General features: G+C 38.3%; 4 protein-coding genes across 5 annotated transcripts; 1 reads left to right on the forward strand and 3 right to left on the reverse strand.

Moving 5' to 3' along the window:
• The first annotated feature begins 332 nt into the window (after positions 1-332).
• LOC140776559 (protein RETICULATA, chloroplastic-like) lies at positions 333-5,114 on the forward strand. Its single transcript, XM_073120298.1, has 9 exons — positions 333-489; positions 613-1,304; positions 1,403-1,501; positions 1,598-1,818; positions 2,357-2,426; positions 2,608-2,687; positions 3,016-3,080; positions 4,243-4,438; positions 4,732-5,114. Exons 2-8 carry the CDS (start codon positions 666-668, stop codon positions 4,434-4,436), a joined length of 1,368 nt encoding a protein of 455 aa, XP_072976399.1. The 5' UTR covers positions 333-489; positions 613-665; the 3' UTR covers positions 4,437-4,438; positions 4,732-5,114.
• Positions 5,115-5,227: 113 nt separating this feature from the next.
• LOC140776561 (mannose-specific lectin 3-like) lies at positions 5,228-6,158 on the reverse strand. Its single transcript, XM_073120299.1, has one exon. It carries the CDS (start codon positions 6,092-6,094, stop codon positions 5,336-5,338), a length of 759 nt encoding a protein of 252 aa, XP_072976400.1. The 5' UTR covers positions 6,095-6,158; the 3' UTR covers positions 5,228-5,335.
• A 644-nt stretch (positions 6,159-6,802) lies between these two features.
• On the reverse strand, positions 6,803-7,612 carry LOC140776442 (mannose-specific lectin 2-like). The gene has a single exon (XM_073120152.1). It carries the CDS (start codon positions 7,610-7,612, stop codon positions 6,803-6,805), a length of 810 nt encoding a protein of 269 aa, XP_072976253.1.
• Positions 7,613-10,481: 2,869 nt separating this feature from the next.
• LOC140775593 (serine/threonine-protein phosphatase PP1-like) lies at positions 10,482-16,443 on the reverse strand. 2 transcript variants are annotated; one of them, XR_012106787.1, is made up of 5 exons: positions 16,077-16,443; positions 13,135-13,694; positions 12,828-13,048; positions 10,716-10,918; positions 10,482-10,629 (listed from the first exon to the last, which is right to left on the reverse strand). XR_012106787.1 is itself a non-coding variant. In XM_073118973.1 (4 exons), the coding sequence occupies exons 1-3, from the start codon at positions 16,276-16,278 to the stop codon at positions 12,860-12,862; spliced, it is 951 nt and encodes a 316-aa protein (XP_072975074.1). In that variant the 5' UTR covers positions 16,279-16,443; the 3' UTR covers positions 10,651-10,918; positions 12,828-12,859. The 2 variants fall into 2 exon arrangements, 1 of the variants encoding a protein (XP_072975074.1); XM_073118973.1 differs by lacking the exon at positions 10,482-10,629 and having other exon boundaries at positions 10,651-10,918.
• Positions 16,444-17,412: the final 969 nt, after the last annotated feature.

Here is a 17,412-nt window from a genome sequence, read left to right on the forward strand (position 1 = left end):
ATAACGAATATTTTAGAAAATATTTCAAAACTTCGTGAGAACGCAAGTAGCTGTGACATATATATTTAACCAAAGATTAAAAAAAAAAAAAGGAGCCATTAAAGAAGAAAAATCCATCCCCAGATTTATATTATATTTGGATGGCCTTAGGCCTTAGGCCTTGGGCCACACCAGCTTAGACAGAATAATTGGACCGGACTAGTTCTCGGCCCGAATAGGGTAGGCGGACATTTAAGCATTACTCGGTATTCACTCGAGGCGGGTCGGGTCCATTATAGCATGACCCGATCCAAGCCCAGTCAAGTGGATCCAGGCCCGGGTCCGTTTTTGCATCCCTACACGAGTTGTTATCCCCCCTCGACCTTGAGTTGCTGCACTCCGCCGCTCGTCACACTCCCACTCGCATCTCCCAAAATCTCATCTTTCCAATCGAGAATCGAAGAGAAGCCCACCGTTTTTACTGCCTCCTTTCCCTTTCCGGAATCCACAGTATAAATATCTTCTTTCCGATCTCTTCCTCTCTCTTTTTTTTTCCTCCTGTCATAAAGACTGTCCTTTGCTTTTTAGCAGCTGGTGATTTGTTCTTATATTTTATTTGATGTACATGCATAGGGTTTGTTGAAATCAAAGTTCCATCTCGAGGATATTAATTGGGGGAGCGTAGCATGGGGTCTTCTTGTTTGAACTTAAGATCATATAGCCATTCTTATATGGTTAATAATGGCTCTGTTGGCATTAATTTTACGGTATGCCGGAGCAAAAAGATAATTACTGATGTCATGGGATTTGGACTCCGAACAAGTCCTACTGTTCGGTGTAGTTTATCTTTGAAATCAACTATGCTTGCGTCTTATATTGGAGTAGAAAGAAGTGATCTTTATTCGCGCAAGAGGAAGTGGATTATTGAAACTACCAGTGAGATGCAGCAGCCGGTCGAAGTGGAATCTAATGCCACGACAACTACGGTCTTGCGGACTGAAGGGGATGCATCTTTGAATAAGGAAATTATTGTTCCTGAATCTAACTGTAATCCGGAGCTTGATTTCGGAAATGGAGGCAAAGATAATACTAATGGGTCTAGTGGTGATGGAAATATTCCACCAGGAGGAGGGGGTGGTGGTGGGGCCAACGGCGACGAAAGAAGTGATAACAGAGAAGAAGATGAGTTCGGACCAGTGTTGAACTTTGAGGAGGTTATGAGAGAAGTAAAGAAACGTGGGGCCAGTCTTCCTGCTGACATGCTAGAGGCTGCAAAAACCGTTGGAATACAAGAAGTTTTTCTCTTTAGATACTTGGATATGCAGGTACTTATTTGTTTTTTATTGCTCATATGATGGAAAATAATGTGATTTATGTACTTCCAAGTAGAGCTCTATTGTAACCATTTTCAATCAAAACAAAGGCAGCAGCTTGGCCTCTGGATGTCGCTATGAAGTCCTGTTCACTCCTTCGAAATCGGATGCTTGCTGATCCATCTTTCCTTTTTAAAGTTGGAACAGAGGTCTGTTGGAATTTTGTTTCTCAGGATCTTCCTATATTAACATCTGAAGTGTATATGGAGGTAATTGACTACATATGTTTTGTGCTGAACTTGTAGATAATTATTGACTCCTGCTGTGCAACTTTTGCTGAAATTCAAAAGAGGGGGAAAGATTTCTGGTCAGAATTTGAGTTGTATGCTGCAGATCTTTTGGTAGGCATAGTTGTTAACATAGCTTTAGTGGGTATGTTGGCACCTTATGCACGGTTTGGTCAAGCATCTGCTTCAAAAGGTCTTCTTGGACGCATCAGACATGCCTATGGAGCTTTGCCAAGCAGGTACATAGAAATTCTATTCCGTTTCAATAACCATCCGGTAAACAAATCTGATCATCTATATGCAGCTGGTTCATATTCACAATACGATATTGATCGAAGAATCATTTACTTTTTGTGCTTTTGCTAGTTGAGAAAGTAACAGTTTTTTTCAATGACGAATAATAGTTTCACCAGCGAGTGAAGATTTGGTTTGTCTTCCACTAATCAGTCTGGAACTTAAACAATGTCACCATCTTACTTTTGGGCTTTTAGCTGTAATTTTATAGGCATCTTGAAATTGAAATTTTGTCCTTACTAAATGGTTTATGCATGAGAGCATTCCTACCAAGAATGCAATGTCATCTTATTCAATATCTTGATTAGCAATTGGCTGTCCTATTTGTTCAAACTCAACCTTAGGATATTATGGTATACCGGTCTTCTTTATTGAACCCATCATGTCTCAGTTTATTCTAGGCATCCAGAGCATCCCCAATCTCCTTGACCACAATGTGAAGTATCTAAAATTTCTCCTAAGTGATCCAAATATTTGATGCAGTGTTTTTGAAGCTGAAAGACCAGGGTGCAGATATTCAGTTCAACAACGGATTGGTACTTACTTTTTCAAGGTATACTATCATCATTACTAGCAGAAGAATGTTGCTCATCTTGAGCAGTTGGATTTTTTCGGGTTGTATTCAGGATGAGCCTATCTTTACATATTCAGAGTTTCTTTCAAGGTGTTGCAGCTGCATTAATCTCTTTCATTATTTGAAAATGCATCAGTAATAGATTGGCAATTTAATGCAGGGCGTTTTATATGGTTCAGTTGGATTCATGTGTGGCCTTGTAGGCCAAGGAATCGCAAACATGATAATGACTGCCAAAAGGTTAATACCTTAATCTCTAATCAATTCTGATGGGTTAGTATGTAGCTAGATAAAACTGTGAAGTAACTTTGGAAGTAGCAACGATGCTTCAATGTATATTTTCCTAGACTGTGTAGCTAGTATATACAGTTTCAATAGGCAATTCTTTTTATCTTAATTAAACTCTAAACTTTTTCTATAGAAAATATTTTATGCTATTAATGTCTAGAATAGGAATGTCTATTAAGGACTTCTGTAGTTCCATTCATCTTTATGTTGATTGCATGGTTGTCCTGTTGTTCTGCATTTCAGACAACTAATTCAAATCTATCTTCTGAATTCCGTTCAGGAGCGTAAAGAAATCAGAAGAAGATATACCTGTTCCACCTCTTATTAAAAGTGCTGCTCTATGGGGTATGTGTGGAAATCGTTCTTAACATTTCTTGAAGTGATAATTTCTTAAATTATTGCATGAAGTTTACTTTTTTCTTTTTAAGATTCCATTTGGTCTACCCAACTAATTATTCCTCTTGAAGCTTCCATTGCAGATGAAATTTTGTATTGTTTTTTTGTACTTCCTAGATTTGTTAATTCCTTGAAATGCGGAATATCTTGCTTGAATTCAGTTGAGTGTGCAAAAACTAAAAACCTATCATTGTCTTGGAAAGATCAGCACAACCTACTATTTGTAGTTTTCACTTGATATTCCTTTAAGATTCAATTTTATGAAAAACATGCATTTGTCTAATTATACAAGTGTTGGCACAATGTGGAAAATGTTTGATGGAATCTACACTTATCTTGATGTTATCCAACAGACTTCTGAAAAGGTTCTTTGTTGACCTGATGATGCTTCTAGAGATCACATGATTCACATGTCATGGTTCACTAAAAATATGTAGACTGCATCGCAATGATACTTAGATTCTACAATCATGGAGTTTAGCTATTCTGCTCGATTTGGTCACAATCATGATTTGTTTCCTCAGATTGTTTTTCATTAAATAAAATGAAAAAAAAAGTCAGTTTCAGTAAACCATTTGTTTGAAGGTAAACTCAAAATGGGATGCCTTACTGGTTAAAGAATTGTTATTACCTTTTAATTGGTTCCAAAGATCTTCAAGAAACCAAGGATAAATGAAGGTAAATACTTAAAATCTTGTTGCCTTTGTCAAAATCCATCTGATCCTTCCCAATTCAAATAGTCAGTCTTTGTCAAAGGACCATCTGAGCACACTTACATAGATTATTGGTGCTGAAACAGTACCAATAATCTATTTTTTGTTGAGATGTTCTCCCTTTGTTCCTTTTCTCTGATCTGTTAGGGCGGCCTTGTTGTAACTTGTAGTAGGGGATAAAACTGTATTTTGTAAGACAATAGGCTTAAGCAATCAGGATTTGTTTCGCATGTTGATAAATTTAAGTGTGCTGATATATCTTTTGCTTGATGGAATGTTTATCAAGTTGCCTGTGGAAAGGGCATAAGCTTGCTTATTTTCTATTATTCGTGTCATTTTTGTTCTTTCATATGCCATAGCCAATAATAGCAACTCTCATAGCATATTTAAACTTTCAGGGGTATTTCTTGCGGTTTCTTCCAATACCCGGTACCAGATTATTAATGGGCTGGAACGCTTGGTCGAGGCATCTCCAGTAGCAAGACGCACTCCGACTGTTGCAATGGCTTTCACAGTTGGCGTCCGGTTTGCCAATAACATTTATGGAGGAATGCAGTTCGTGGATTGGGCTAGGTGGAGTGGTTGTCAGTGATGGTAGGAATTTGATACTATGTTTTTTTTAATAAAAGTGCAATCTGTTGATTTCATCATTTCCTTTGTTTCGACATATGACAAATATATATGAATTTGATTTTGGTTTCCTTCATGTCATGCTCGAGCAGAGCATCCACAGTGTTAGGAATACATTGGCCTGACTCTAGAATATTCTATTTAATTAAATATTCAAGTTCACAACACTTATCTTCTTCCCAATTTCGACTGTTCTGTTCTACTCCCCACCAGCCAATTGTTGGATGCTTATACATATGTTCTTGTTGTAATCGCAGACGTTTTCCATGACCAACGTGGCTAAGCTGGTTGGGCATTCAATAATGTGGCTGCGCAAGCAGATGATTGGGCTTCTAGCCTGTTGCAGTTCCTTGTTGCATATTTATCCTACCAAAGCTCATAAATTTGTCGACAATTCTCCATTATAAGTTAATCCAGTGTTCTTTCCCAACCATCCTGTGATTTTTAGAGCTTCCCTCTACAAACTGAAAGAGGAGCAAAACTGTAATTCAAGGCTATGGATGCCGGCAAAGTCCTGAACTGCATTTTTCGAACTATTCTGTGTTGAGATGCTACGGATTCATCCAGCTTGTAAGAGGGTATGAAGTATGACCCCAGTTAATTTCTTGAGCAATATACTTCTCAAGTAATGTTATGTTAATTTCATCATAGTTGATAAGATGTTGGATTTAAAATAGGTCACTGACTCCCATATACTGAGAATAATAATATCTAAGCTCATGATAATAATAGTAATAATAAAAGAAATCGACAAAATAAAGACAAAGCTTCATTTATTCCAACAATTCTTTTCTTTTTAATTTTTATGGAAAGCCCGTAGACAACTAAGAAAGCATATCAAGGCGGCATTTGCATTGAGTCCTAAGTCGACCACACCAAAGGCCCATACACAGCAGCCTGCCCATTAATCTGCATGATAAGAACGTAGTCCCCATCTTTCCCTGCAGCTTCACTAACCCACAAGATTTTATTATGGTCATCGTTGACACTCAACTGTCCCTTATGGTCAAGCCTAAGGAAACAATTCTTTCCTTTACCCGAGCTCCCAGACTCCCAAACAACACCTTTCCCACCCTTGTCAAGAACTAGATCGCAATCATCCCTCATAATAAAACTATAATCCCTCGCCGCGATCTCATCGTTGTCGTAAAGTATCTGAGACGAGAACAGGAGGTTCCTAACCATGGGGATGTTGAGCTTATATGAGCCGTACACGTCAGCAGTGGACGAGTCCAACTTCGGCGTTGACCAAACTGTCGGGCCGTAGACGGCGACCGCCTCGTCGGGTCGCACGACGGCGGCGTATCTTCCCTTCTTGGTGTTGACACGTGGCAGTGAGGTCCAGACGACGGTGTTGTCGGAGCTCTTGATGATGAGCTGGCCGTGGTCGTCGAGGGTCAAGGTGCAGTTGACGCCGTCGCCGTGGGTGTTGGATTGGAAACCGACGCCAGAGTTGTAGAGGACTAGGTTGCAGTCGCCTTGCATGACGAAGACGGCGCCAAGGTAGGAGAGTTGGGAGTCGGTGCCGAGTACGTCGCCAGTGATGAGCACATTGTTCTCGTTTGCTATAGAGAGGGAAAGCAACGATGCAAAGACGAGGAGAAATGGGATTAGCGCCATCGTTGTTGATGACTTCTTGGAGTGGGTTACTTGAGTTGAGCTCCCAGGTTAGTGTATATAGACGCGGAAGATATTGAAATTTTAATACGTATATATATGTAAGCAAAGACTTCCTAGTGCAGTCGCCGCTGTCAGTATATGGTTGACTTGTAGTCAACGAAGACGACATCGTCACATGGGCTGAGCTGTATGATTCTCACATGGGGTCACACCTACACTACACACATTGGGATTCGAAGAATTTCTGGAGTTTTTCTTTGGGAATTTAATTCTATCTTGGATTCATTTGCATAATTCAACGAGCCAAAGTTTATTTAGCTTCAAGAAGAATGAGAGTACGATTAATTGGTTAAAATAATCATATAAATTGATCTTTATCGGTACAAGGATATCACGGTTCTTTTCACTTGCAAATTGCTGTATGAAAAAACTGTGGCACGTCTGATCGCCGCGACAACGAGGGCCAGGTCAAGTTAAATCAAATAAATAATTAGAGGGGATGGATTCTATTTCTTGCTCATTAATCACGCTTTTAATTCCTTACTTTATGATTAATTCAAAGACAACCATCGCGTAATATATTTAAGCAACAGGAAAAGTAACAACTACGCCTAGCTCTTCTTGGCCTTAAATCGAATATAAGTTCGAGGAGATCCTCTTAGTTATTATACTTAAAACCACTCATATTACTAGTAGCTCTTGGCAACTCTACAAAGAAGTCGCAGAGTCGGCACCGAGAGCCGAAGACATTGCCGAATCGTCCTGCACCTCCTCATTCGACCAAACTAACGGGCCATAGACGTTAAGCCTTCCATCGAAACGAAGCACCGCGATATAATTCCCATTCTCAAACTTCTTATTACTACTCCAAAGACGTTGGTTGGAACGCTTAACTGCGAGCTCTCCGTCTTCCTCCAATTGCAGGTAACACCCATTGCCTTGTGTGCTCGTTTGCCACAGAACCTTTCCTGACCGTTCTTCTTTTATGATCATGTTACACGACTTGGTGAAACTTAGCTCGTAGTTCTTGTACCTAAGCTTCTTTGGTGGGCTTAGCCTGTCTCCAGAGTACAAGACGTAGCTTGTTCCCACTACTGACCTCGTCATCACTCCCACTTCCTTCTGGTTGTTGCTACTCCACCTTTTCTGGCCATAGACGCCCAGCTTGCCATGATCAGTAAGCACAAGAGCGTACTTGCCTTTCTTGGATTTGTTAGAGCTTGACCATAGAGTGTAGTGCACGTTGCGGCGAACGACGAGTTCGCCGTTTTGTTTAAGGCCTAGATAGCAGTCTTTGCCCTTGTCGGCCGTGTTGGTCCGCCACGCCGGCTCGTCACCGTCGTAGAGGACTAGATCGCAGTTGGATTGCATGGATAAGCGGTACCGCCCGTTCGTTAGGTTTTGGCCTGCCATGAGAACTTCGCCATTGAAGAGAACGTAGTCTGCGGAGGTGTGAGGTAGAAGAATGACGAAGATGGCCGAGAAGGCGAGGAGTAGTAGTGAGATTTGGATCGCCATGGGAGATGTTTGATATGATCTTTGTTGTTATATATAAGGCCTAGCTACTTGTATGTATATATGTTGCTTAAAACATGGTAAGGATCACGCATACAAACGTGTAACGTCTGCATGTCTATATATTATGACAATTTCACTACCAGAATTGCATATTTCTGTGAATTATTAGAGGATGGCGAATTAATATATATTGTTCTCAAATGTTAAATCTCTTATCTTTAAGCTATATCAATTTTGATAATACTTAAAACACTTCTTCTTCTTTTTTCAATATTCGCCCATGGACAAATTTACTAGCTATATCATGATGTATGATTGAACTAGCCATTGGATGCCTTGTAAGTTTTACAGTAGTTATCAGAGTTGGTAGGCCTCGGTCCAAAAACAAGTGGACTATTATTGTAGAAATAAGTTAGAGAATCTGATCTGAAGCAATGACAAGTACTTGTGTTAGCTATCTCAGGACTTGCATGTCTGCATGCTCTATACTGCGGGTTCATACATTACATACCTCATGTCCAAGATGGTCATTGAAAGCTAGCTAATTATATTAATCTACTTCGTCAAGTATGCCACAATACTATGACCACAAATAGAGCACATTTTTTGCACAATAGAAGGCTTTACATCCTCTCAAATCTCAAGTAAAATCACGTTAGGTGTTTGCCTGGTCAACAAGGGCCTTCTACTTTCAATAGTAGGGTCCAACAAGTTAGGCTATTTGAACTCCAAATTAAAGCTCATATGACTCCAGTTGGAGTTCAAAAATATAAATTTAAAGCTAAGCTCATGTTCGGCTCAAAATGAATTCGAAGCTAACTCATGTTCAACTAACTACAGTTAAACTTACGAAAGTAAAGATCTAAATTTAAGTATGAAGATCAAGATCAATTTTAAGTTCAACTATTTACCAAGGGAATGGGTCGATTTCGAACAACAAAACTAGATAGATTGACAGCTCTAGTGAAGTTGTAGGATGTTTAAAAGATTGAAGTTACGATAAGGAGAGTATATACAAAATTGATGGCTAAGGAATTCATCAAATTTAAGGGAAGTAGTATTTGTAATAGCCTCCTGATATACAGGGGTTTGTCTACAATGTTGAAGACTTTCCTACTTTAATATATATATTTTTTTTATTTCACTAATTGGTTACCTTCCCAAGTATAATTGTAGCCCATTGTTCTTCTCAAAGTTGCTAGCCAATCCGGTTGGCTTCTCAAAATAATATGAGAAGAAAATGGGAGAATAGAATCATAATATCCTCACTAAGACTTACAATAGACCAGGGGCCGCATGTATGTACTCTGTTTAGAATATTCTGAAATGCTTCGGCCACTCTGTTTAGAATATTCCGAAATGCTTCGGCCACTCTGTTTATAATATTCGCAAATGCTTCGGCCACGAGGCTGAAATGGTGGCATTGATTAAATCCAACCGCTAGGAGCCTTCAGCCCACGCGGGGTCCTAACAGCCTCATGTATCCCGAGCAAAATTTTATTTATTTATTTATTTATTTTTTTTTTAAAAAAAGATGATCAACTGTCCCTCAAACAGCCCTAAAACAGGGCAATTTCTCTTGCTTTTGTTAGGTGACAAAATAAACTTTACCTCTTATGAAATAAAATATAAATACGCAGAAGGATGTAGAGAGCCCAATTGATGAAATCTCCCATAATTATACAAGAGAACTTCCACAATCACAAAGCATGCAGATGCAGGCCTCTTCCTGAGTACCCAAAATACTCGCAACAAAAGGAGGGGGGGGGGGGGGGGGGGGGGGGGGGGGGGGGGGGGGGGGAATAAACCAGAGGAGGAGATCTAAAGGTTGACATGGGCACTACCTTTCTTGCACTGACTTGGAATTACTACATCTATATTTACAAAAGTTTGGGATCCGATCCATACACTGATACAGGACTGGTTCAACGCTAAGAGGAGATTTAACGCATTCTTTGCACATCGGATGGCACGACCTCACAAGATCTTGGCACTGGCATTGGGGTGGGATGGATTTCGTGCAACCGCCACAGTTGTCGCAGCACGGCCATGGCCTCACTTTGATCTGATCACCTCTGTAATCTATTACCATCAAAAGATTAAACCAAAAAAACTAATTTTGGTTAATTCTTAGCACCCAAAAAGTAGAGGAGAATTGGAGGGAAAGGTGTATGTATGATTAATTACCCTTTGCTGGTAGCTGGAACTCGAGCTTGGAATGGACGAAGGGGAGAGAGACGAAGAAGATAAGCACCAAGACCGTCTTCATCTCTGATAGTAGTTAGGTAGCTGTAGGTGCTCCAACTTTGTCTAGTCTTCTTTGTTTTATAGAGGAAGGAATAGGCTTTGTTTAAAAGGTTATCAGATAGTTTGGGGATAAGATCGAATAGTGTATCTGACTCGACATTGGGTTTACATATGAATAATGGAGAAGTGGACCCAAAGTGGGTGTGGTCAAAAAGGGTGGGTCATAGTTGGTGGAATGTGGACAAGGACTGCGGCGACGCGCAAAAGCAACGAATAGCAGAGGATAAGGTGGATAACCATTATCGAAATTAGAGGTCGTGGTAACGTATCAATTCCGCACGTGATTGGAAGTGTAAATTAATTCTATTGGTGATAATTTTAATTAATTCATTTTTTTTTATCTAAATCCTATCCGATATAATTCGGAGATGGGCCGTCCAATTTTCTTTTTTCTTTTTTTTAATAGAATTTGATGCAATGAACAACATAGGAAGGAATTCCGGAGAAATGCCGGCTGCTCCAAAAGTTATGAGAAGTTTTATCTTCAACTATCCAAGCCATCAAAGAATTTTTGGATTGAAGATAGGCATGCTGACTCATCAACACCAAACAGCACAACACTAGGTGCATTGAAATGTAGATATGGCACTTGGAAGGTACTATTTTGGTCAATGTAATGAAAATCACCATTTCTTGACATTGCAGTGCAAACATAGGGATGGCATGAAGAGGAGTTCACTTCCATGGATTTCTGAGGGTAGGGAAAGTTCCTGTAAACAGAAGGAAGGATATAGGAGTTAACAATCAATCCAGCCTTTCGGAATCAATGTATGTACACCTGCAGGCAGCAGCATACTTTCACACAGTCGAGGAAAAGAAAATTTCTGACGTTCGCAATCTAATAAAGAGTTGCTCCACACAAATACTTGTTGGGTGCCAAAGCTATATTATTTTTTTTGCCGTGTTAAATAGTCTGTCGTGCTCTTGCTCTTACTACACCTCCACCGGTCACAAAGCTCATCAAGTTTCTCGCCTCCAGGTATATCATTTGTTAATAGCCTGACAAGAGTTAGAAATGTCATTGAGAGTTTGCAGAGTTGATGCTAAAAATAATTGCTATAAATCAAGGTTTTAAAAGACTGTCAGGCAGTGGACGGGCGGCAGATGAGCCATCAACTGCGCGCCTGATTCTACAAACTAGGTGGCTGCTCAGACAAGAAAACCAAGGCAGTGCAAAGAAAGTTAACCAAATATTAAACCATACTTTACAGTTTGTATATGAAATTAATAAAGTAATCTGTGCCGTTTCTAATAAGAAAAATATTAGGTCATTGCATTACAGAAAACCATAAGGCAGTACGGCAGTCGTTTTCTAAAACTATTTATAAATTGAATATATACTGAATGATGGAGTTTCAAATCTTGAAATACTGCTTTAAAAGTGAGTCAATGTGAATTTCAATCATGCCTGATATCACGACTATCAGGCAAAGTGGACAAACTAGATTATCCCTTATGAAAATATACTAATTAGAGAAGGTTATCTATGTGCTAGGACTGTCAAAAAGAAGTTCCTTCTTAATCCAAAATATATTTTCTATTGTTCTATTTCTACCTGTTCAGATGGACCGACTGTGAATGAACAGCTTGCACTTGCTTGCCAAAAGCTCGGTTGATGTTAATTTTGATATAAAACATCCAATCTCTAGCATCATGCTTAAATTCAGTCTATAATAGCAATAACATGTCATTCCGGCAGAATAGGTTCAGTAAGTTTCAGGTGGTTAATATGCCAAGCTTGAGCACAGGATTTAGAGCTTGAGCGTGAGCACAGCTTAAGTTTTGATATAGTGACACTTATGTCATGCCTAGTCCGAGAACTCTTATAATCAGTTCGCTGAAGTTGAACTCCGTTATAACCGTCCAGCTAAATACAAAATACCATTTAGTTTATATGCAAAAATTTACTTCAAAAGTTAAAGAAACAACTGGAAGTAGGAATAACATGTTCTCAACACATGAACTTTAATGAAATAATAAAAAGCTTGGAACACTGCAAAAACAATCTGATAGCCCTATGGAGGTAACACAGGTACAATAACAGCAAATGACATTTGTAACAATGAATTGAAAGGCGGCCGTAGATTGTGGACGGTCACTCACCACCTAGTGCCTTACGCAAAAGGCAGACGCTAAGGCAATGTAATATTTTAATATATGAGAAAATAAAATTAATTATATATGATACATAATATATTTTAATATAGCTAAAAATTAACACTAAGATTACAAGTAGCTAAAGTTTTAGAATCATAACTAATCTTTTTTCTCCTTTAACAATAACTAAGATTATAAAAAACTAGAAAATTAAAAAAAATCTCTATACTACCATTCAGTAGTACTCTCAAATGTCAGAATATCATTCATTTATAGCAGGGGCAAAATTGGAAACATAGGAAAAAAAGCTTAAAAAAAAATGAAAGCAGAGAGAGATCTGCATCTAAGTGTCGTCGAAAAGGGAGAGAAGGCATGCCACTGCTGTCGTTGCCACTTACAGCTCAAGAGAGAAAGATCGAGAGAGAGAAGAGATCGATCAATTTTTTTTACCTTAACCAGAACCCGACCTGCATCTACCCACCCGACTTGCATCTACCAATAAATCGGATCGCTAGGCGCTAAATCGTCCTTTTCCGAGTGCCAATGCAGCCTGCTTGCCTTTGGCAAGCTGCATTACTACTTTGCGAGGCGGCCAGTGCACCAGCCTACCATGACGACTGTCATTACCATTTTTTAAAACATTGATTTGAAATAAGCAGATATTTCTCATGATAAAACTATCCAAAGTAATCATATAGCTATAAGGACTTACAGCACTATCAGTAGTGAGCTAAGTAGTGATACACACAATATATGGAACCATTAAAAATAACAATTAGTACAGTTGCAAGGTATTAATGTTGCAACTTACCTGGAACACATATAAGAAAGGCTTATTTGATATCATATTCTTGTTGCCATGGCAAATTTTGGTTTCTTCTCTGCAGGCTTTAGAATTTGGAAGGAGCACATCAAAGTATCATCGACGCTCATCATTGCACCGGCGTTATCAAATTCACCACAGTAATTTGGGGCTGAGAATACAGTGACAAGTTGTCTATCAGCAAAAAATTCGTAGCCATCCTCAACAACCTGCCAAATCATATAAAAGATTCAAGAAGAGGAAAGAAAAACAGAGAAGAAACGGATAAGTACAATGACGCAGAATTTTTTTAAACCTGGTGGGCACGACAAACAAGATCAAGATCATGCTTTTCTAAAAATTCAGAAACCTTATCTGCACCAAAAGTGTATGAAACTCCTCTGTCATTCATTCCCCAACCTTGAACATCCTTACCAGGATCTGACCAGAGTAAATCACATAATAAACCATTGTCTGGCACATCAGTTGGCCGAAGTAAACGTTTAATTTGATCCAAGTTAGATAGATCAGGGGAAAGGCCGCCATGCATGCAAAGTATCTTGTCATCAATTAAAGCAGCTACAGGAAGACAGTTAAAGCACTCAGTGAAGGTTTTCCACAGACTCACATTAAACCGACGCTTACATTCATCATAAAATCCATATATCCTATTAATAGAGGCGCATTCATGATTTCCTCTCAGAAGGAAAAAGTTTTCTGGGTATTTAACTTTGTAGGCAAGAAGAAGGCATATTGTTTCCAAGCTTTGCTTTCCCCGATCCACATAATCGCCTAAGAATAAATAATTGGCAACTGGGGGAAAACCTCCATATTCGAAAAGCCTTAAAAGATCACTGTACTGTCCATGAATATCACCTGCAAATCCATAAATCATCACAATGACTAGTTAAATGCATCTCCATGCAATAGTCATAATATGAGAAATACATTATAAGCCCTCTTAATATGCAAGAAATATTTTCGAGGACCAATAACCAATTCATGCTGAATATTCTATAAAAAAAAATGACTACATAGCGGCAGTGCGATACTTTACCATGCCCTGAAAAGAAAGCACTAAAATACTTGCAAACTGATAGTAAAACAACATTCAACTTATTCATGACATGAATGTGTCTCAGAAGCAGAAGAATAGCCCTGTCACATTAGAAGCTTGAATAGTTTAAAGAAGATTCTTGGAAAACTGGAAGGACATCTAATAACCCATATTGTGATTGTTCCATAACACTGCAGACTCTCTAATGATGAAGAACCAAGTGAAAAAAGTTGTTAGAATGACTTCTTGAAAAGAACAATTGCACCAGAACTTCATTAAACATTGACTTCTTTACATCATTGCCTTCGAATTATACACTATACAGTGTAATAAAGCAAATGAACAATAATTTCCCACAGAAAAGGTCATGTCATATTGATTACACTGAGATATTTTACTGAACTGTCTAGGGTAAAGAATGCAGGTATATTTTGAAACTTCTACTGTCCACCGTTAACCCTACAATTCACACTCACAATTATTATATGTGAATTTGGATGCTATCATATTCAGAGAAGACCAACTCTCTTTGTCAAACTCCAAGCCAACAAAATCCTTGCAGACATTGAGTTATCTCATCCTAAATGTTGCTGATCAATGTAAAAGAAAGAAGATGTTTTAAACTTAAGGTTTAACAATTTCAAGCATAATAGAGTTATTTCAAATAGCTATTTGTCATGGTCAAAAGCATTTGAGTAAAATTGTTTGAATACTTACCAAATTCGAATTCTTACCAATTTTCTAGTGTTAGACAGTATCTCAGCTCATCCGTTTAACATAATATTCTCTATAACTGAAGTACACACTATTTATCTATAATGACTTACATAGAAAACCATCCAAAAGACATCCAAGGAAATTTTGGAAGTGCTAAAGAACGCTAACTTCAGGAGAACAAGGCTAGTCAAAAACATATTGAAAATTTGAAACACATCATTGTAATCTAACTATACATGATGATCTTTATGAAGACCGGTTTTAGCAATATGCCATATAAGTAATAAAATTCCTAGTAACAAGTTGACAACCCTTTGCAACATAAAAAATGGGGCTAAAAATCTTAGTGCGATGCCTCTCGACAAACCTAGTGGTAGCAAAAGGACCCAACTAATAGCCAACTCAATCCAGATTCAATTAAAAATACCCATTTTAATTTTCATTTACTTCTAACTGAAGTTCTATCGCCAAATGCCTATATATGACTCCAAGTAATTACAGATGCAGCCTTCCTCTCTAAATATGCTTCGAGGCTACTTAAACCTTTATTTCCCTTGGTTAAAAGACACTTGTACTGCAATAAATCTAAAGAAAGAATAGCAAGTCAGGATCTGCAGAGAATAGTAAATGAAAGGTGATAATTGGCGAGGAAATAAGATGAGCAGCAATTATGAAGGAAAGGCATATACTTAATGGGTATCATAGAGAAAGGTGTAAAATTTAGAGTGAAATCAAAAAGAAAGGTTGCCCATGCGTAGTACATGAGTGTATGGATTTGGATACCAACATGGTGAAACTCCTTACTACCTTCGGTGAGCCCTCTGAAATCTGAATCTGTGTTTTGTCAAAAAGTTCCATTGGTCATGTAGCTAAAGTACTGCAGTATAGTTTGCTTTGAACTCTATACTCCAACATCTCTGAGATTAATCAAATTTTTAAATATGTCCATTGACCTAAACCCAATAATCCATCTTCTCTAAACTTACAAAAAAGATGGTGTCGCATTGTTGGATAAAGATACATTATCCTAGTTGCATCACCTATGCAAGCTAATCCGGTTTCAGTTCTCATAATAGTTATGAGCTGCTAGTGAATCCATATCCTGCTCCCAGTATTACTTATATATAAAGTTGCCATTTTTCTCAATGAATAGGTCATTTTGCCTCTCATTGCTCATAAACAATCCGAAAGGACAGCCTAATAAACCAAGTCATTCACATAATTTATAGCTCGATCATAAACTAATCTTTTGAGTGTTTGTTTCCTTTCGTCGGTCCAATTATTCCTCCTTAGTATCCAATATCCAAGATCGAACTTTCAACAGATTTTGCTGCTGCTCCACACGAGACAACCCTAAAATTAATAATTAACTTTAAAATATCGACCATCCGATGAAAAGATTATTTGTTCAACATCCTACATCCATCCCATCAGCAAAACTGAAACACGAATCTATCGAAAGGCAGAGGAAAAGAGGTACAAACCGCAGATCTTGATGGGAGCCTCGAGCTCCAAGAGGTTTGGCTGGCTAAGAAAGATCTCCCGAGACGCGACGCAGAGATGCCGGATCTCCGATTCCGAGAGCTGAACTTGCTTCCCGGGCCTCTCCGTCCTCACTTCAAGAAGCCTATATATGATATTATCTAGCTCGGCCGGATCGATCCCCTGCGCTTGCGCCGCCGCCATAGCAATCGATCAAAGGGGAATCGATCCAAATCAAACGAAATAACTCTTCCAATGGGAGAGACAGGGAGTGAGAGAAAGAGAGCGGCAGGGATGGATTAACCCAAGGGATTCGACGGTCGCCTTCCTCTTGTCGCGGGGTGCATTCTAGGAAAAGGAGATAAAGAGGCAGAGACGAGAGAGCTAAACAAAAGAAAAAACCAAAGAGTGGGGGGGAGTTGGTGGGGTAGTTAATTAGTGGACAGCTGCGTCTGCAACTCCAAAGAGGCGCGAAGCGCCAACGTGTCATCGGGTCCCACCTTTATATTGTTCTGCTTCACTGACGTGTAAATGTCGGCACTAATCGAAATTCAAAAATCGTTTTTATTTTTTTATTTCCTTCTTCTTTCTTTATTTTTTCCTCTTGTTATTATTAGGATATATTATTAGCGGCAACGACCACTGTAACAATCATTATTACGTGAGATGGCTAGAGTGCGCTGGTTGTTATGTCATATGTGATGGTGACCGCTGTTACCACTACAATCTAAATGGATGTTTAACTCGACAGAAGACTTCCTTTGACTCGCTTGTGAAATAGACTAACGTATCCAAATGACCGTAGGATTTTTTTTTTTTAATTTTTTTTTTAAAAAAGAGGGGGAAGATTTTCAAATAACACCCTATATTTTTATTATATTTCAAATTGACCCATCTGTGAGGATATTTTGAAAAATATGTATTTTTTGCATCTAACACCCTGAGTTAATATAGCCCAATTAGTTCAAAACAAAGGAATTTTCTATTGAAAATATTAAGAATTATTTGTCAAAAACCTACATTAGATTTTTTTTTTTCTATTCTCTTCATTTTGTTTAATGGTTTATAACCAACTTTTATGGTTATGTCACCTTCCCATTTTAGTTAGGTATGGCTTTGATTTAGAGAAAAAGATTAGATATAGGAGGAGGTTTCTTTTTAACAAAATTAAAATCATTTTTTTAAAAACAATATAATTAGTAGAGTTACAGTAGGCTGTCAGATGAGAAATATAGGGAAAAATTAGATTGAGTCGGTTTAGAAAATCATCATCAGAAAAAGATGAAAAATGTATAGCATTCATTTTTGAGAATTTTCCTAAAACACAATTAAAAGAAA

Source organism: Typha angustifolia, chromosome 14 (genome assembly GCF_048772165.1).
Source record: "Typha angustifolia cultivar Huaian chromosome 14, ASM4877216v1, whole genome shotgun sequence".
Classification (NCBI taxonomy): Eukaryota; Viridiplantae; Streptophyta; class Magnoliopsida; order Poales; family Typhaceae; genus Typha; species Typha angustifolia.